This window comes from Pollachius pollachius, assembly GCF_949987615.1.
Source record: "Pollachius pollachius genome assembly, chromosome: 13".
Lineage (NCBI taxonomy): Eukaryota > Metazoa > Chordata > Actinopteri > Gadiformes > Gadidae > Pollachius > Pollachius pollachius.
Window position 1 is genome coordinate 1,066,008 of NC_136946.1, and position 23,760 is coordinate 1,089,767.

The 23,760-nt window shown below is 53.2% G+C and overlaps 1 protein-coding gene across 1 annotated transcript in view; it reads left to right on the forward strand.

The window, feature by feature from the left end:
* Positions 1-23,760, forward strand: part of LOC307084805 (uncharacterized protein) — a gene marked incomplete at both ends in the record, with an annotated part of 151,199 nt that overhangs the window by 57,067 nt on the left and 70,372 nt on the right. Inside the window, 10 exons of the mRNA XM_079749308.1 lie at positions 237-293; positions 1,266-1,322; positions 1,728-1,778; positions 2,454-2,504; positions 2,931-3,023; positions 3,858-3,911; positions 4,575-4,625; positions 5,151-5,201; positions 5,469-5,522; positions 9,057-9,203. Of these exons, the coding sequence (XP_079605434.1) occupies positions 237-293; positions 1,266-1,322; positions 1,728-1,778; positions 2,454-2,504; positions 2,931-3,023; positions 3,858-3,911; positions 4,575-4,625; positions 5,151-5,201; positions 5,469-5,522; positions 9,057-9,203 (666 nt within the window). The remainder of the gene's footprint in view (positions 1-236; positions 294-1,265; positions 1,323-1,727; positions 1,779-2,453; positions 2,505-2,930; positions 3,024-3,857; positions 3,912-4,574; positions 4,626-5,150; positions 5,202-5,468; positions 5,523-9,056; positions 9,204-23,760) is intronic.

The following is a 23,760-nucleotide window of genomic DNA, read 5'->3' on the forward strand; positions in this document are numbered from 1 at the left end:
CTACCAAAGCTAGCACCACTACCACAGCTGGCCCAACTACCTCAACATCAAGTCCCACAACATCCACACCTGTCCCAACAACTTTCTCTACTGGACCAACAACTACCACAGTTTCCACAACAACAACCACCGCTGGACCAACAACTACCACAGCTGCACCAACAACTACCACAGTAGGCCCAACTACTGCAACATCAAGCACCACAACACTCACACCTGCCTTAACAACAACCACCGCTGCATCAACAACTACCACAGCTCTGCCAACAACTACCACAGCTGGCCCAACTACGGCAACATCAAGCACCACAACAGCCACACCTGCCCCAACAACTACGTCCGCTGGACAAACAACAACCACAGCTACCCCAACAACTACCAAAGCTGCCCCAACAACTACCAGAGTTGCACCAACAACTACAACATCTGCCCCAACAACTACCACCGCTCGACCAACAACAACCACAGCTGGACCAACAACAACCACCACTGGACCAACTACCACAACATTAAGCCCCACAACAACCACTGCTGGACCAACAACTACCACAGCTGGACCAAGAACTATCAAAAATAGCACAACGACTACTACTGCTGCCCCAACAACTACCACAGCTGCACCAACAACAACCACAGCTGGATCAAAACCCACCATAGCTGGTCCAACTACCACCACATCAAGCACCACAACAACCACAGCTGGACCAACAACTACCACAGCTGCCCCAACAACAACCACCGCTGGATTAACAACTACCACAGCTGGCCCAACTACCGCAACATCAAGCACCACAACAGCCACAACTGCCCCAACAACTACGTCCGCTGGACAAAAAACTACCACAGCTGCCCCGACAACTACCACAGTTGCACCAACAACTACCACAGCTGGACCAACAACTACAAAAGCTAGCAAAACTACTACTACTGCTGCCCCAACAACTACCACAGCTGGCCCAACTACCGCAACATCAAGTCCCACAACATCCACACCTGTCCCAACAACTACCTCCACTGGACCAATAACTACCACAGCTGCCCCAACAACTACCACAGCTGCCCCAACAACAACCACCGCTGGACCAACAACTACCACAGCTGCCCCAACAACTACCACAGCTTCCCCAAAACCAACCACAGCTGGCCCAACAACTACCACAGATGGCCCAACTACCGCAACATCAAGTCCCACAACATCCAAACCTGTCCCAACAATTACCTCCACTGGACCAATAACTACCACAGCTGCCCCAACAACTACCACAGCTGCCCCAACAACAACCACAGCTGGACCAAAACCCACCACAGCTGGCCCAACTACCACAACATCAAGCCCCACAACAACCACAGCTGGAACAGTAACTTCCACTGATGGACCAACAACTACCACAGCTGCCCCAACAACTACCACTGATGGACCAACAACTACCACAGCTGCCCCAACAACAACCACCGCTGGACAAACAACTACCACAGCTGGACCAACAACTACCACAGCTGGACCAACAACTATCAAAGCTAGCACAACTACCACTACTGCTGCCCCAACAACTACCACTGCTGCCCCAACAACAACCACCGCTGGACAAACAACTACCACAGCTGGACCAACAACTACCACAGCTGGACCAACAACTATCAAAGCTAGCACAACTACCACTACTGCTGCCCCAACAACTACCACTGATGGACCAACAACTACCACAGCTGCCCCAACAACAACCACCGCTGGACAAACAACTACCACAGCTGGACCAACAACTACCACAGCTGGACCAACAACTATCAAAGCTAGCACAACTACCACTACTGCTGCCCCAACAACTACCACTGCTGCCCCAACAACAACCACAGCTGGACCAAAACCAACCACAGCTGGCCCAACTACCACCACATCAAGCCCCACAACAACCACAGCTGGACCAACAACTACCACAGCTGACCCAACAACTACCACAGGTGCCCCAACAACAACCACCGCTGGACCAACAACTACCACAGCTGCACCAACATCTATCAAAGCTAGCAAAACTACCACTACTGCTGCCCTAACAACTACCACAGCTGTCCCAACAACAACCACAGCTGCCCCAACAACAACCACAGTTGCACCAAAACCCACCACATCTGGCCCAACTACCACAACATCAAGCCCCACAACTACCACAGCTGGATCAACAACTATCAAAAATAGCACAACGACTACTACTGCTGCCCCAACAACTACCACAGCTGCACCAACAACAACCACAGCTGGATCAAAACCCACCATAGCTGGTCCAACTACCACCACATCAAGCACCACAACAACCACAGCTGGACCAACAACTACCACAGCTGCCCCAACAACAACCACCGCTGGATTAACAACTACCACAGCTGGCCCAACTACCGCAACATCAAGCACCACAACAGCCACAACTGCCCCAACAACTACGTCCGCTGGACAAAAAACTACCACAGCTGCCCCGACAACTACCACAGTTGCACCAACAACTACCACAGCTGGACCAACAACTACAAAAGCTAGCAAAACTACTACTACTGCTGCCCCAACAACTACCACAGCTGGCCCAACTACCGCAACATCAAGTCCCACAACATCCACACCTGTCCCAACAACTACCTCCACTGGACCAATAACTACCACAGCTGCCCCAACAACTACCACAGCTGCCCCAACAACAACCACCGCTGGACCAACAACTACCACAGCTGCCCCAACAACTACCACAGCTTCCCCAAAACCAACCACAGCTGGCCCAACAACTACCACAGATGGCCCAACTACCGCAACATCAAGTCCCACAACATCCAAACCTGTCCCAACAATTACCTCCACTGGACCAATAACTACCACAGCTGCCCCAACAACTACCACAGCTGCCCCAACAACAACCACAGCTGGACCAAAACCCACCACAGCTGGCCCAACTACCACAACATCAAGCCCCACAACAACCACAGCTGGAACAGTAACTTCCACTGATGGACCAACAACTACCACAGCTGCCCCAACAACTACCACTGATGGACCAACAACTACCACAGCTGCCCCAACAACAACCACCGCTGGACAAACAACTACCACAGCTGGACCAACAACTACCACAGCTGGACCAACAACTATCAAAGCTAGCACAACTACCACTACTGCTGCCCCAACAACTACCACTGCTGCCCCAACAACAACCACAGCTGGACCAAAACCAACCACAGCTCGCCCAACTACCACCATATCAAGCCCCACAACAACCACAGCTGGACCAACAACTACCACAGCTGACCCAACAACTACCACAGGTGCCCCAACAACAACCACCGCTGGACCAACAACTACCACAGCTGGACCAACATCTATCAAAGCTAGCAAAACTACCACTACTGCTGCCCTAACAACTACCACAGCTGTCCCAACAACAACCACAGCTGCCCCAACAACAACCACAGTTGCACCAAAACCCACCACATCTGGCCCAACTACCACAACATCAAGCCCCACAACAACCACAGCTGGACCAGCAACTTCCACTGATGGACCAACAACTACCACAGCTGCCCCAACAACTACCACTGATGGACCAACAACTACCACAGCTGCCCCAACAACAACCACCGCTGGACCAACAACTACCACAGCTGGACCAACAACTATCACAGCTGGACCAACAACTATCAAAGCTAGCACAACCACCACTACTGCTGCCCCAACAACTACCACTGCTGCCCCAACAACAACCACAGCTGGACCAAAACCCACCACACCTGGCCCAACTACCACAACATCAAGCCCCACAACAACCACAGCTGGACCAGCAACTTCCACTGATGGAACAACAACTACCATAGCTGCCCCAACAACTACCACTGCTGCCCCAACAACAACCACAGCTGGACCAAAACCAACCACAGCTGGCCCAACTACCCACACATCAAGCCCCACAACAACCACAGCTGGACCAACAACTACCACAGCTGCCCCAACAACTACCACAGGTGCCCCAACAACAACCACCGCTGGACCAACAACTACCACAGCTGGACCAACAACTATCAAAGCTAGCACAACGACCACTACTGCTGCCCCAACAACCACCACTGCTGCCCCAAAAACAACCACAGCTGGACCAAAACCAACCACAGCTGGCCCAGCTACCACCACATCAAGCCCCACAACAACCACAGCTGGACCAATAACTTCCACAGCTGCCCCAAAAACTACCACAGCTGCCCCAACAAAAACCACCGCTGGACCAACAACTACCACAGCTGGACCAACATCTTTCAAAGCTAGCAAAACTACCACTACAGCTGCCCTAACAACTACCACAGCTGTCCCAACAACAACCACAGCTGCCCCAACAACAACCACAGCTGGACCAAAACCCACCACAGCTGGCCCAACTACCACAACATCAAGCCCCACAACAACCACAGCTGGAACAGCAACTTCCACTGATGGACCAACAACTACCACAGCTGCCCCAACAACAACCACCGCTGGAAAAACAACTACCACAGCTGGACCAACAACTACCACAGCTGGAGCAACATCTCTAAATGCTAGCACAACTACCACTACTGCTGCCCCAACAACTACCACTGCTGCCCCAACAACAACCACAGCTGGACCAAAACCAACCACAGCTGGCCCAACTACCACCACATCAAGCCCCACAACAACCACAGCTGGACCAACAACTGCCACAGCTGGCCCAACAACTACCACAGGTGCCCCAACAACAACCACCACTGGACCAACAACTACCACAGCTGGACCAACATCTATCAAAGCTAGCAAAACTAACACTACTGCTGCCCTAACAACTACCACAGCTGTCCCAACAACAACCACAGCTGCCCCAACAACAACCACAGCTGGACCAAAACCCACCACAGCTGGCCCAACTACCACAACATCAAGCCCCACAACAACCACAGCTGGACCAGCAACTTCCACTGATGGACCAACAACTACCACAGCTGCCCCAACAACTACCACTGATGGACCAACAACTACCAAAGCTGCCCCAACAACAACCACCGCTGGACCAACAACTACCACAGCTGGACCAACAACTACCACAGCTGGACCAACAACTATCAAAGCTAGCACAACTACCACTACTGCTGCCCCAACAACTACCACTGCTGCCCCAGCAACAACCACAGCTGGACCAAAACCAACCACAGCTGGCCCAACTACCACCACATCAAGCCCCACAACAACCACAGCTGGACCAACAACTACCACCGCTGCCCCAACAACTACCACAGGTGCCCCAACAACAACCACTGCTGAACCAACAACTACCACAGCTGGACCAACAACTATCAAAGCTAGCACAACTACCACTACTGCTGCCCCAACAACTACCACTGCTGCCCCAACAACAACCACAGCTGGACCAAAACCAACCACAGCTGGCCCAACTACCACCACATCAAGCCCCACAACAACCACAGCTGGACCAACAACTACCACAGTTGCCCCAACAAAAACCACCGCTGGACCAACAACTACCACAGCTGGACCAACATCTATCAAAGCTAGCAAAACTACCACTACAGCTGCCCTAACAACTACCACAGCTGTCCAAACAACAAACACAGCTGCCCCAACAACAACCACAGCTGGACCAAAACCCACCACAGCTGGCCCAACTACCACAACATCAAGCCCCACAACAACCACAGCTGGAACAGCAACTTCCACTGATAGACCAACAACTACCACAGCTGCCCCAACAACTACCACTGATGGACCAACAACTACCACAGCTGCCCCAACAACAACCACAGCTGCCCCAACAACAACCACAGCTGGACCAAAACCCACCACAGCTGGCCCAACTACCACAACACCAAGCCCCACAACAACCACAGCTGGACCAGCAACTTCCACTGATGGACCAACAACTACCACAGCTGCCCCAACAACTACCACTGATGGACCAACAACTACCACAGCTGCCCCAACAACAACCACCGCTGGACCAACAACTACCACAGCTGGACCAACAACTATCACAGCTGGACCAACAACTATCAAAGCTAGCACAACTACCACTACTGCTGCCCCAACAACTACCACTGCTGCCCCAACAACAACCACAGCTGGAACAAAACCCACCACAGCTGGCCCAACTACCACAACATCAAGCCCCATAACAACCACAGCTGGACCAGCAACTTCCACTGATGGACCAACAACTACCACAGCTGCCCCAACAACTACCACTGATGGACCAACAACTAACACAGCTGCCCCAACAACAACCACCGCTGGACCAACAACTACTACAGCTGGACCTACAACTACCACAGCTGGACCAACAACTATCAAAGCTAGCACAACTACCACTACTGCTGCCCCAACAACTACAACTGCTACCCCAGCAACAACCACAGCTGGACCAAAACCAACCACAGCTGGCCCAACTACCACCACATCAAGCCCCACAACAACCACAGCTGGACCAACAACTACCACCGCTGCCCCAACAACTACCACAGGTGCCCCAACAACAACCACCGCTGGACCAACAACTGCCACAGCTGGACCAACAACTATCAAAGCTAGCACAACTACCACTACTGCTGCCCCAACAACTACCACTGCTGCCCCAGCAACAACCACAGCTGGACCAAAACCAACCACAGCTGGCCCAACTACCACCACATCAAGCCCCACAACAACCACAGCTGGACCAACAACTGCCACAGCTGCCCCAACAACTACCACAGGTGCCCCAACAACAACCACCACTGGACCAACAACTACCACAGCTGGACCAACATCTATCAAAGCTAGCAAAACTACCACTACTGCTGCCCTAACAACTACCACAGCTGTCCCAACAACAACCACAGCTGCCCCAACAACAACCACTGCTGGACCAAAACCCACCACAGCTGGCCCAACTACCACAACACCAAGCCCCACAACAACCACAGCTGGACCAGCAACTTCCACTGATGGACCAACAACTACCACAGCTGCCCCAACAACTACCACTGATGGACCAACAACTACCACAGCTGCCCCAACAACAACCACCGCTGGACCAACAACTACCACAGCTGGACCAACAACTATCACAGCTGGACCAACAACTATCAAAGCTAGCACAACTACCACTAATGCTGCCCCAACAACTACCACTGCTGCCCAAACAACAACCACAGCTGGACCAAAACCCACCACAGCTGGCCCAACTACCACAACATCAAGCCCCACAACAACCACAGCTGGACCAGCAACTTCCACTGATGGACCAACAACTACCACAGCTGCCCCAACAACTACCACTGATGGACCAACAACTACCACAGCTCCCCCAACAACAACCACCGCTGGACCAACAACTACCACAGCTGGACCAACAACTACCACAGCTGGACCAACAACTATCAAAGCTAGCACAACTACCACTACTGCTGCCCCAACAACTACCACTGCTGCCCCAGCAACAACCACAGCTGGACCAAAACCAACCACAGCTGGCCCAACTACCACCACATCAAGCCCCACAACAACCACAGCTGGACCAACATCTACCACCGCTGCCCCAACAACTACTACCGCTGCCCCAACAACTACCACAGTTGCCCCAACAACAACCACCGCTGGACCAACAACTACCACAGCTGGACCAACAACTATCAAAGCTAGCACAACTACCACTACTGCTGCCCCAACAACTACCACTGCTGCCCCAACAACAACCACAGCTGGACCAAAACCAACCACAGCTGGCCCAACTACCACCACATCAAGCCCCACAACAACCACAGCTGGACCAACAACTACCACAGCTGCCCCAACAAAAACCACCGCTGGACCAACAACTACCACAGCTGGACCAACATCTATCAAAGCTAGCAAAACTACCACTACAGCTGCCCTAACAACTACCACAGCTGTCCAAACAACAACCACAGCTGCCCCAACAACAACCACAGCTGGACCAAAACCCACCACAGCTGGCCCAACTACCACAACATCAAGCCCCACAACAACCACAGCTGGAACAGAAACTTCCACTGATGGACCAACAACTACCACAGCTGCCCCAACAACTACCACTGATGGACCAACAACTACCACAGCTGCCCCAACAACAACCACAGCTGCCCCAACAACAACCACAGCTGGACCAAAACCCACCACAGCTGGCCCAACTACCACAACATCAAGCCCCACAACAACCACAGCTGGACCAGCAACTTCCACTGATGGACCAACAACTACCACAGCTGCCCCAACAACTACCACTGATGGACCAACAACTACCACAGCTGCCCCAACAACAACCACCGCTGGACCAACAACTACCACAGCTGGACCTACAACTACCACAGCTGGACCAACAACTATCAAAGCTAGCACAACTACCACTACTGCTGCCCCAACAACTACAACTGCTGCCCCAGCAACAACCACAGCTGGACCAAAACCAACCACAGCTGGCCCAACTAACACCACATCAAGCCCCACAACAACCACAGCTGGACCAACAACTACCACCGCTGCCCCAACAACTACCACAGGTGCCCCAACAACAACCACCGCTGGACCAACAACTACCACAGCTGGACCAACAACTATCAAAGCTAGCACAACTACCACTACTGCTGCCCCAACAACTACCACTGCTGCCCCAGCAACAACCACAGCCGGACCAAAACCAACCACAGCTGGCCCAACTACCACCACATCAAGCCCCACAACAACCACAGCTGGACCAGCAACTTCCACTGATGGACCAACAACTACCACAGCTGCCCCAACAACTACCACTGATGGACCAACAACTACCACAGCTGCCCCAACAACAACCACCGCTGGACCAACAACTACCACAGCTGGACCAACAACTATCACAGCTGGACCAACAACTATCAAAGCTAGCACAACTACCACTACTGCTGCCCCAACAACTACCACTGCTGCCCCAACAACAACCACAGCTGGACCAAAACCCACCACAGCTGGCCCAACTACCACAACATCAAGCCCCACAACAACCACAGCTGGACCAGCAACTTCCACTGATGGACCAACAACTACCACAGCTGCCCCAACAACTACCACTGATGGACCAACAACTACCACAGCTGCCCCAACAACAACCACCACTGGACCAACAACTACCACAGCTGGACCAACAACTACCACAGCTGGACCAACAACTATCAAAGCTAGCACAACTACCACTACTGCTGCCCCAACAACTACCACTGCTGCCCCAGCAACAACCACAGCTGGACCAAAACCAACCACAGCTGGCCCAACTACCACCACATCAAGCCCCACAACAACCCCAGCTGGACTAACAACTTCCACCGCTGCCCCAACAACTACCACAGGTGCCCCAACAACAACCACCGCTGGACCAACAGCTACCACAGCTGGACCAACAACTATCAAAATTAGCACAACTACCACTACTGCTGCCCCAACAACTACCACTGCTGCCCCAACAACAACCACAGCTGGACCAAAACCAACCACAGCTGGCCCAACTACCACCACATCAAGCCCCACAACAACCACAGCTGGACCAACAACTACCACAGCTGCCCCAACAAAAACCACCGCTGGACCAACAACTACCACAGCTGGACCAACATCTATCAAAGCTAGCAAAACTACCACTACTGCTGCCCTAACAACTACCACAGCTGTCCAAACAACAACCACAGCTGCCCCAACAACAACCACAGCTGGACCAAAACCCACCACAGCTGGCCCAACTACCACAACATCAAGCCCCACAACAACCACAGCTGGAACAGCAACTTCCACTGATGGACCAACAACTACCACAGCTGCCCCAACAACTACCACTGATGGACCAACGACTACCACAGCTGCCCCAACAACAACCACAGCTGCCCCAACAACAACCACAGCTGGACCAAAACCCACCACAGCTGGCCCAACTACCACAACATCAAGCCCCACAACAACCACAGCTGGACCAGCAACTTCCACTGATGGACCAACAACTACCACAGCTGCCCCAACAACTACCACTGATGGACCAACAACTACCACAGGTGCCCCAACAACAACCACCGCTGGACCAACAACTACCACAGCTGGACCAACAACTATCAAAGCTAGCACAACTACCACTACTGCTGCCCCAACAACTACCACTGCTGCCCCAGCAACAACCACAGCTGGACCAAAACCAACCACAGCTGGCCCAACTACCACCACATCAAGCCCCACAACAACCACAGCTGGACCAGCAACTTCCACTGATGGACCAACAACTACCACAGCTGCCCCAACAACTTCCACTGATGGACCAACAACTACCACAGGTGCCCCAACAACAACCACCGCTGGACCAACAACTGCCACAGCTGGACCAACAACTATCAAAGCTAGCACAACTACCACTACTGCTGCCCCAACAACTACCACTGCTGCCCCAACAACAACCACAGCTGGACCAGCAACTTCCACTGATGGACCAACAACTACCACAGCTGCCCCAACAACTTCCACTGATGGACCAACAACTACCACAGCTGCCCCAACAACAACCACCACTGGACCAACAACTACCACAGCTGGACCAACAACTACCACAGCTGGACCAACAACTATCAAAGCTAGCACAACTACCACTACTGCTGCCCCAACAACTACCACTGCTGCCCCAGCAACAACCACAGCTGGACCAAAACCAACCACAGCTGGCCCAACTACCACCACATCAAGCCCCACAACAACCCCAGCTGGACCAACAACTACCACCGCTGCCCCAACAACTACCACAGGTGCCCCAACAACAACCACCGCTGGACCAACAACTACCACAGCTGGACCAACAACTATCAAAGCTAGCACAACTACCACTACTGCTGCCCCAACAACTACCACTGCTGCCCCAACAACAACCACAGCTGGACCAAAACCAACCACAGCTGGCCAAACTACCACCACATCAAGCCCCACAACAACCACAGCTGGACCAACAACTACCACAGCTGCCCCAACAAAAACCACCGCTGGACCAACAACTACCACAGCTGGACAAACATCTATCAAAGCTAGCAAAACTACCACTACTGCTGCCCTAACAACTACCACAGCTGTCCAAACAACAACCACAGCTGCCCCAACAACAACCACAGCTGGACCAAAACCCACCACAGCTGGCCCAACTACCACAACATCAAGCCCCACAACAACCACAGCTGGAACAGCAACTTCCACTGATGGACCAACAACTACCACAGCTGCCCCAACAACAACCACTGATGGACCAACGACTACCACAGCTGCCCCAACAACAACCACAGCTGCCCCAACAACAACCACAGCTGGACCAAAACCCACCACAGCTGGCCCAACTACCACAACATCAAGCCCCACAACAACCACAGCTGGACCAGCAACTTCCACTGATGGACCAACAACTACCACAGCTGCCCCAACAACTACCACTGATGGACCAACAACTCCCACAGCTGCCCCAACAACAACAACCGCTGGACCAACAACTACCACAGCTGGACCAACAACTATCACAGCTGGACCAACAACTATCAAAGCTAGCACAACTACCACTACTGCTGCCCCAACAACTACCACTGCTGCCCCAAAAACAACCACAGCTGGACCAAAACCCACCACAGCTGGCCCAACTACCACAACATCAAGCCCCACAACAACCACAGCTGGACCAGCAACTTCCACTGATGGACCAACAACTACCACAGCTGCCCCAACAACTACCACTGAGGGACCAACAACTACCACAGCTGCCCCAACAACAACCACCGCTGGACCAACAACTACCAAAGCTGGACCTACAACTACCACAGCTGGACCAACAACTATCAAAGCTAGCACAACTACCACTACTGCTGCCCCAACAACTACAACTGCTGCCCCAGCAACAACCACAGCTGGACCAAAACCAACCACAGCTGGCCCAACTACCACCACATCAAGCCCCACAACAACCACAGCTGGACCAACAACTACCACCGCTGCCCCAACAACTACCACAGGTGCCCCAACAACAACCACCGCTGGACCAACAACTACCACAGCTGGACCAACAACTATCAAAGCTAGCACAACTACCACTACTGCTGCCCCAACAACTACCACTGCTGCCCCAGCAACAACCACAGCTGGACCAAAACCAACCACAGCTGGACCAAAACCCACCACAGCTGGCCCCACTACCACAACATCAAGCCCCACAACAACCACAGCTGGACCAACAACTACCACCGCTGCCCCAACAACTACTACCGCTGCCCCAACAACTACCACAGTTGCCCCAACAACAACCACCGCTGGACCAACAACTACCACAGCTGGACCAACAACTATCAAAGCTAGCACAACTACCACTACTGCTGCCCCAACAACTACCACTGCTGCCCCAACAACAACCACAGCTGGACCAAAACCAACCACAGCTGGCCCAACTACCACCACATCAAGCCCCACAACAACCACAGCTGGACCAACAACTACCACAGCTGCCCCAACAAAAACCACCGCTGGACCAACAACTACCACAGCTGGACCAACATCTATCAAAGCTAGCAAAACTACCACTACAGCTGCCCTAACAACTACCACAGCTGTCCAAACAACAACCACAGCTGCCCCAACAACAACCACAGCTGGACCAAAACCCACCACAGCTGGCCCAACTACCACAACATCAAGCCCCACAACAACCACAGCTGGAACAGCAACTTCCACTGATGGACCAACAACTACCACAGCTGCCCCAACAACTACCACTGATGGACCAACAACTACCACAGCTGCCCCAACAACAACCACAGCTGCCCCAACAACAACCACAGCTGGACCAAAACCCACCACAGCTGGCCCAACTACCACAACATCAAGCCCCACAACAACCACAGCTGGACCAGCAACTTCCACTGATGGACCAACAACTACCACAGCTGCCCCAACAACTACCACTGATGGACCAACAACTACCACAGCTGCCCCAACAACAACCACCGCTGGACCAACAACTACCACAGCTGGACCTACAACTACCACAGCTGGACCAACAACTATCAAAGCTAGCACAACTACCACTACTGCTGCCCCAACAACTACAACTGCTGCCCCAGCAACAACCACAGCTGGACCAAAACCAACCACAGCTGGCCCAACTAACACCACATCAAGCCCCACAACAACCACAGCTGGACCAACAACTACCACCGCTGCCCCAACAACTACCACAGGTGCCCCAACAACAACCACCGCTGGACCAACAACTACCACAGCTGGACCAACAACTATCAAAGCTAGCACAACTACCACTACTGCTGCCCCAACAACTACCACTGCTGCCCCAGCAACAACCACAGCCGGACCAAAACCAACCACAGCTGGCCCAACTACCACCACATCAAGCCCCACAACAACCACAGCTGGACCAGCAACTTCCACTGATGGACCAACAACTACCACAGCTGCCCCAACAACTACCACTGATGGACCAACAACTACCACAGCTGCCCCAACAACAACCACCGCTGGACCAACAACTACCACAGCTGGACCAACAACTATCACAGCTGGACCAACAACTATCAAAGCTAGCACAACTACCACTACTGCTGCCCCAACAACTACCACTGCTGCCCCAACAACAACCACAGCTGGACCAAAACCCACCACAGCTGGCCCAACTACCACAACATCAAGCCCCACAACAACCACAGCTGGACCAGCAACTTCCACTGATGGACCAACAACTACCACAGCTGCCCCAACAACTACCACTGATGGACCAACAACTACCACAGCTGCCCCAACAACAACCACCACTGGACCAACAACTACCACAGCTGGACCAACAACTACCACAGCTGGACCAACAACTATCAAAGCTAGCACAACTACCACTACTGCTGCCCCAACAACTACCACTGCTGCCCCAGCAACAACCACAGCTGGACCAAAACCAACCACAGCTGGCCCAACTACCACCACATCAAGCCCCACAACAACCCCAGCTGGACCAACAACTTCCACCGCTGCCCCAACAACTACCACAGGTGCCCCAACAACAACCACCGCTGGACCAACAGCTACCACAGCTGGACCAACAACTATCAAAATTAGCACAACTACCACTACTGCTGCCCCAACAACTACCACTGCTGCCCCAACAACAACCACAGCTGGACCAAAACCAACCACAGCTGGCCCAACTACCACCACATCAAGCCCCACAACAACCACAGCTGGACCAACAACTACCACAGCTGCCCCAACAAAAACCACCGCTGGACCAACAACTACCACAGCTGGACCAACATCTATCAAAGCTAGCAAAACTACCACTACTGCTGCCCTAACAACTACCACAGCTGTCCAAACAACAACCACAGCTGCCCCAACAACAACCACAGCTGGACCAAAACCCACCACAGCTGGCCCAACTACCACAACATCAAGCCCCACAACAACCACAGCTGGACCAGCAACTTCCACTGATGGACCAACAACTACCACAGCTGCCCCAACAACTACCACTGATGGACCAACAACTACCACAGGTGCCCCAACAACAACCACCGCTGGACCAACAACTACCACAGCTGGACCAACAACTATCAAAGCTAGCACAACTACCACTACTGCTGCCCCAACAACTACCACTGCTGCCCCAGCAACAACCACAGCTGGACCAAAACCAACCACAGCTGGCCCAACTACCACCACATCAAGCCCCACAACAACCACAGCTGGACCAGCAACTTCCACTGATGGACCAACAACTACCACAGCTGCCCCAACAACTTCCACTGATGGACCAACAACTACCACAGGTGCCCCAACAACAACCACCGCTGGACCAACAACTGCCACAGCTGGACCAACAACTATCAAAGCTAGCACAACTACCACTACTGCTGCCCCAACAACTACCACTGCTGCCCCAGCAACAACCACAGCTGGACCAAAACCAACCACAGCTGGCCCAACTACCACCACATCAAGCCCCACAACAACCACAGCTGGACCAACAACTGCCACAGCTGCCCCAACAACTACCACAGGTGCCCCAACAACAACCACCACTGGACCAACAACTACCACAGCTGGACCAACATCTATCAAAGCTAGCAAAACTACCACTACTGCTGCCCTAACAACTACCACAGCTGTCCCAACAACAACCACAGCTGCCCCAACAACAACCACTGCTGGACCAAAACCCACCACAGCTGGCCCAACTACCACAACACCAAGCCCCACAACAACCACAGCTGGACCAGCAACTTCCACTGATGGACCAACAACTACCACAGCTGCCCCAACAACTACCACTGATGGACCAACAACTACCACAGCTGGACCAACAACTACCACAGCTGGACCAACAACTATCAAAGCTAGCACAACTACCACTACTGCTGCCCCAACAACTACAACTGCTGCCCCAGCAACAACCACAGCTGGACCAAAACCAACCACAGCTGGCCCAACTAACACCACATCAAGCCCCACAACAACCACAGCTGGACCAACAACTACCACCGCTGCCCCAACAACTACCACAGGTGCCCCAACAACAACCACCGCTGGACCAACAACTACCACAGCTGGACCAACAACTATCAAAGCTAGCACAACTACCACTACTGCTGCCCCAACAACTACCACTGCTGCCCCAGCAACAACCACAGCCGGACCAAAACCAACCACAGCTGGCCCAACTACCACCACATCAAGCCCCACAACAACCACAGCTGGACCAGCAACTTCCACTGATGGACCAACAACTACCACAGCTGCCCCAACAACTACCACTGATGGACCAACAACTACCACAGCTGCCCCAACAACAACCACCGCTGGACCAACAACTACCACAGCTGGACCAACAACTATCACAGCTGGACCAACAACTATCAAAGCTAGCACAACTACCACTACTGCTGCCCCAACAACTACCACTGCTGCCCCAACAACAACCACAGCTGGACCAAAACCCACCACAGCTGGCCCAACTACCACAACATCAAGCCCCACAACAACCACAGCTGGACCAGCAACTTCCACTGATGGACCAACAACTACCACAGCTGCCCCAACAACTACCACTGATGGACCAACAACTACCACAGCTGCCCCAACAACAACCACCACTGGACCAACAACTACCACAGCTGGACCAACAACTACCACAGCTGGACCAACAACTATCAAAGCTAGCACAACTACCACTACTGCTGCCCCAACAACTACCACTGCTGCCCCAGCAACAACCACAGCTGGACCAAAACCAACCACAGCTGGCCCAACTACCACCACATCAAGCCCCACAACAACCCCAGCTGGACCAACAACTTCCACCGCTGCCCCAACAACTACCACAGGTGCCCCAACAACAACCACCGCTGGACCAACAGCTACCACAGCTGGACCAACAACTATCAAAATTAGCACAACTACCACTACTGCTGCCCCAACAACTACCACTGCTGCCCCAACAACAACCACAGCTGGACCAAAACCAACCACAGCTGGCCCAACTACCACCACATCAAGCCCCACAACAACCACAGCTGGACCAACAACTACCACAGCTGCCCCAACAAAAACCACCGCTGGACCAACAACTACCACAGCTGGACCAACATCTATCAAAGCTAGCAAAACTACCACTACTGCTGCCCTAACAACTACCACAGCTGTCCAAACAACAACCACAGCTGCCCCAACAACAACCACAGCTGGACCAAAACCCACCACAGCTGGCCCAACTACCACAACATCAAGCCCCACAACAACCACAGCTGGAACAGCAACTTCCACTGATGGACCAACAACTACCACAGCTGCCCCAACAACTACCACTGATGGACCAACGACTACCACAGCTGCCCCAACAACAACCACAGCTGCCCCAACAACAACCACAGCTGGACCAAAACCCACCACAGCTGGCCCAACTACCACAACATCAAGCCCCACAACAACCACAGCTGGACCAGCAACTTCCACTGATGGACCAACAACTACCACAGCTGCCCCAACAACTACCACTGATGGACCAACAACTACCACAGGTGCCCCAACAACAACCACCGCTGGACCAACAACTACCACAGCTGGACCAACAACTATCAAAGCTAGCACAACTACCACTACTGCTGCCCCAACAACTACCACTGCTGCCCTAGCAACAACCACAGCTGGACCAAAACCAACCACAGCTGGCCCAACTACCACCACATCAAGCCCCACAACAACCACAGCTGGACCAGCAACTTCCACTGATGGACCAACAACTACCACAGCTGCCCCAACAACTTCCACTGATGGACCAACAACTACCACAGGTGCCCCAACAACAACCACCGCTGGACCAACAACTGCCACAGCTGGACCAACAACTATCAAAGCTAGCACAACTACCACTACTGCTGCCCCAACAACTACCACTGCTGCCCCAGCAACAACCACAGCTGGACCAAAACCAACCACAGCTGGCCCAACTACCACCACATCAAGCCCCACAACAACCACAGCTGGACCAACAACTGCCACAGCTGCCCCAACAACTACCACAGGTGCCCCAACAACAACCACCACTGGACCAACAACTACCACAGCTGGACCAACATCTATCAAAGCTAGCAAAACTACCACTACTGCTGCCCTAACAACTACCACAGCTGTCCCAACAACAACCACAGCTGCCCCAACAACAACCACTGCTGGACCAAAACCCACCACAGCTGGCCCAACTACCACAACACCAAGCCCCACAACAACCACAGCTGGACCAGCAACTTCCACTGATGGACCAACAACTACCACAGCTGCCCCAACAACTACCACTGATGGACCAACAACTACCACAGCTGCCCCAACAACAACCACCGCTGGACCAACAACTACCACAGCTGGACCAACAACTATCACAGCTGGACCAACAACTATCAAAGCTAGCACAACTACCACTAATGCTACCACAACAACTACCACTGCTGCCCAAACAACAACCACAGCTGGACCAAAACCCACCACAGCTGGCCCAACTACCACAACATCAAGCCCCACAACAACCACAGCTGGACCAGCAACTTCCACTGATGGACCAACAACTACCACAGCTGCCCCAACAACTACCACTGATGGACCAACAACTACCACAGCTCCCCCAACAACAACCACCGCTGGACCAACAACTACCACAGCTGGACCAACAACTACCACAGCTGGACCAACAACTATCAAAGCTAGCACAACTACCACTACTGCTGCCCCAACAACTACCACTGCTGCCCCAGCAACAACCACAGCTGGACCAAAACCAACCACAGCTGGCCCAACTACCACCACATCAAGCCCCACAACAACCACAGCTGGACCAACAACTACCACCGCTGCCCCAACAACTACTACCGCTGCCCCAACAACTACCACAGTTGCCCCAACAACAACCACCGCTGGACCAACAACTACCACAGCTGGACCAACAACTATCAAAGCTAGCACAACTACCACTACTGCTGCCCCAACAACTACCACTGCTGCCCCAACAACAACCACAGCTGGACCAAAACCAACCACAGCTGGCCCAACTACCACCACATCAAGCCCCACAACAACCACAGCTGGACCAACAACTACCACAGCTGCCCCAACAAAAACCACCGCTGGACCAACAACTACCACAGCTGGACCAACATCTATCAAAGCTAGCAAAACTACCACTACAGCTGCCCTAACAACTACCACAGCTGTCCAAACAACAACCACAGCTGCCCCAACAACAACCACAGCTGGACCAAAACCCACCAAAGCTGGCCCAACTACCACAACATCAAGCCCCACAACAACCACAGCTGGAACAGCAACTTCCACTGATGGACCAACAACTACCACAGCTGCCCCAACAACTACCACTGATGGACCAACAACTACCACAGCTGCCCCAACAACAACCACAGCTGCCCCAACAACAACCACAGCTGGACCAAAACCCACCACAGCTGGCCCAACTACCACAACATCAAGCCCCACAACAACCACAGCTGGACCAGCAACTTCCACTGATGGACCAACAACTACCACAGCTGCCCCAACAACTACCACTGATGGACCAACAACTACCACAGCTGCCCCAACAACAACCACCGCTGGACCAACAACTACCACAGCTGGACCTACAACTACCACAGCTGGACCAACAACTATCAAAGCTAGCACAACTACCACTACTGCTGCCCCAACAACTACAACTGCTGCCCCAGCAACAACCACAGCTGGACCAAAACCAACCACAGCTGGCCCAACTACCACCACATCAAGCCCCACAACAACCACAGCTGGACCAACAACTACCACCGCTGCCCCAACAACTACCACAGGTGCCCCAACAACAACCACCGCTGGACCAACAACTACCACAGCTGGACCAACAACTATCAAAGCTAGCACAACTACCACTACTGCTGCCCCAACAACTACCACTGCTGCCCCAGCAACAACCACAGCCGGACCAAAACCAACCACAGCTGGCCCAACTACCACAACATCAAGCCCCACAACAACCACAGCTGGACCAGCAACTTCCACTGATGGACCAACAACTACCACAGCTGCCCCAACAACTACCACTGATGGACCAACAACTACCACAGCTGCCCCAACAACAACCACCACTGGACCAACAACTACCACAGCTGGACCAACAACTACCACAGCTGGACCAACAACTATCAAAGCTAGCACAACTACCACTACTGCTGCCCCAACAACTACCACTGCTGCCCCAGCAACAACCACAGCTGGACCAAAACCAACCACAGCTGGCCCAACTACCACCACATCAAGCCCCACAACAACCCCAGCTGGACCAACAACTTCCACCGCTGCCCCAACAACTACCACAGGTGCCCCAAAAACAACCACCGCTGGACCAACAACTACCACAGCTGGACCAACAACTATCAAAATTAGCACAACTACCACTACTGCTGCCCCAACAACTACCACTGCTGCCCCAACAACAACCACAGCTGGACCAAAACCAACCACAGCTGGCCCAACTACCACCACATCAAGCCCCACAACAACCACAGCTGGACCAACAACTACCACAGCTGCCCCAACAAAAACCACCGCTGGACCAACAACTACCACAGCTGGACCAACATCTATCAAAGCTAGCAAAACTACCACTACTGCTGCCCTAACAACTACCACAGCTGTCCAAACAACAACCACAGCTGCCCCAACAACAACCACAGCTGGACCAAAACCCACCACAGCTGGCCCAACTACCACAACATCAAGCCCCACAACAACCACAGCTGGAACAGCAACTTCCACTGATGGACCAACAACTACCACAGCTGCCCCAACAACTACCACTGATGGACCAACGACTACCACAGCTGCCCCAACAACAACCACAGCTGCCCCAACAACAACCACAGCTGGACCAAAACCCACCACAGCTGGCCCAACTACCACAACATCAAGCCCCACAACAACCACAGCTAGACCAGCAACTTCCACTGATGGACCAACAACTACCACAGCTGCCCCAACAACTACCACTGATGGACCAACAACTACCACAGGTGCCCCAACAACAACCACCGCTGGACCAACAACTACCACAGCTGGACCAACAACTATCAAAGCTAGCACAACTACCACTACTGCTGCCCCAACAACTACCACTGCTGCCCCAGCAACAACCACAGCTGGACCAAAACCAACCACAGCTGGCCCAACTACCACCACATCAAGCCCCACAACAACCACAGCTGGACCAGCAACTTCCACTGATGGACCAACAACTACCACAGCTGCCCCAACAACTTCCACTGATGGACCAACAACTACCACAGCTGCCCCAACAACAACCACCGCTGGACCAACAAATACCACAGCTGGACCAACAACTATCACAGCTGGACCAACAACTATCAAAGCTAGCACAACTACCACTACTGCTGCCCCAACAACTACCACTGCTGCCCCAACAACAACCACAGCTGGACCAAAACCCACCACAGCTGGCCCAACTACCACAACATCAAGCCCCACAACAACCACAGCTGGACCAGCAACTTCCACTGATGGACCAACAACTACCACAGCTGCCCCAACAACTACCACTGATGGACCAACAACTACCACAGCTGCCCCAACAACAACCACCACTGGACCAACAACTACCACAGCTGGACCAACAACTACCACAGCTGGACCAACAACTATCAAAGCTAGCACAACTACCACTACTGCTGCCCCAACAACTACCACTGCTGCCCCAGCAACAACCACAGCTGGACCAAAACCAACCACAGCTGGCCCAACTACCACCACATCAAGCCCCACAACAACCCCAGCTGGACCAACAACTACCACCGCTGCCCCAACAACTACCACAGGTGCCCCAACAACAACCACCGCTGGACCAACAACTACCACAGCTGGACCAACAACTATCAAAGCTAGCACAACTACCACTACTGCTGCCCCAACAACTACCACTGCTGCCCCAACAACAACCACAGCTGGACCAAAACCAACCACAGCTGGCCAAACTACCACCACATCAAGCCCCACAACAACCACAGCTGGACCAACAACTACCACAGCTGCCCCAACAAAAACCACCGCTGGACCAACAACTACCACAGCTGGACAAACATCGATCAAAGCTAGCAAAACTACCACTACTGCTGCCCTAACAACTACCACAGCTGTCCAAACAACAACCACAGCTGCCCCAACAACAACCACAGCTGGACCAAAACCCACCACAGCTGGCCCAACTACCACAACATCAAGCCCCACAACAACCACAGCTGGAACAGCAACTTCCACTGATGGACCAACAACTACCACAGCTGCCCCAACAACTACCACTGATGGACCAACGACTACCACAGCTGCCCCAACAACAACCACAGCTGCCCCAACAACAACCACAGCTGGACCAAAACCCACCACAGCTGGCCCAACTACCACAACATCAAGCCCCACAACAACCACAGCTGGACCAGCAACTTCCACTGATGGACCAACAACTACCACAGCTGCCCCAACAACTACCACTGATGGACCAACAACTCCCACAGCTGCCCCAACAACAACAACCGCTGGACCAACAACTACCACAGCTGGACCAACAACTATCACAGCTGGACCAACAACTATCAAAGCTAGCACAACTACCACTACTGCTGCCCCAACAACTACCACTGCTGCCCCAAAAACAACCACAGCTGGACCAAAACCCACCACAGCTGGCCCAACTACCACAACATCAAGCCCCACAACAACCACAGCTGGACCAGCAACTTCCACTGATGGACCAACAACTACCACAGCTGCCCCAACAACTACCACTGAGGGACCAACAACTACCACAGCTGCCCCAACAACAACCACCGCTGGACCAACAACTACCAAAGCTGGACCTACAACTACCACAGCTGGACCAACAACTATCAAAGCTAGCACAACTACCACTACTGCTGCCCCAACAACTACAACTGCTGCCCCAGCAACAACCACAGCTGGACCAAAACCAACCACAGCTGGCCCAACTACCACCACATCAAGCCCCACAACAACCACAGCTGGACCAACAACTACCACCGCTGCCCCAACAACTACCACAGGTGCCCCAACAACAACCACCGCTGGACCAACAACTACCACAGCTGGACCAACAACTATCAAAGCTAGCACAACTACCACTACTGCTGCCCCAACAACTACCACTGCTGCCCCAGCAACAACCACAGCTGGACCAAAACCAACCACAGCTGGACCAAAACCCACCACAGCTGGCCCCACTACCACAACATCAAGCCCCACAACAACCACAGCTGGACCAGCAACTTCCACTGATGGACCAACAACTACCACAGCTGCCCCAACAACTACCACTGATGGACCAACAACTACCAAGGCTGCCCCAATAACTACCACTGATGGACCAACAACTACCACAGCTGCCCCAACAACAACCACCGCTGGAAAAACAACTACCACAGCTGGACCAACAACTACCACAGCTGGACCAACAACTCTCAATGCTAGCACAACTACCACTACTGCTGCCCTAACAACTACCACTGCTGCCCCAACAACAACCACAGCTGGACCAAAACCAACCACAGCTGGCCCAACTACCACCACATCAAGCCCCACAACAACCACAGCTGGACCAACAACTACCACAGCTGCCCCAACAACTACCACAGGTGCCCCAACAACAACCACCACTGGACCAACAACTACCACAGCTGGACCAACATCTATCAAAGCTAGCAAAACTACCACTACTGCTGCCCTAACAACTACCACAGCTGTCCCAACAACAACCACAGCTGCCCCAACAACAACCACAGCTGGACCAAAACCCACCACAGCTGGCCCAACTACCACAACATCAAGCCCCACAACAACCACAGCTGGACCAGCAACTTCCACTGATGGACCAACAACTACCACAGCTGCCCCAACAACTACCACTGATGGACCAACAACTACCACAGCTGCCCCAACAACAACCACCGCTGGACCAACAACTACCACAGCTGGACCAACAACTATCACAGCTGGACCAACAACTATCAAAGCTAGCACAACTACAACTACTGCTGCCCCAACAACTACCACTGCTGCCCCAACAACAACCACAGCTGGACCAAAACCCACCACAGCTGGCCCAACTACCACAACATCAA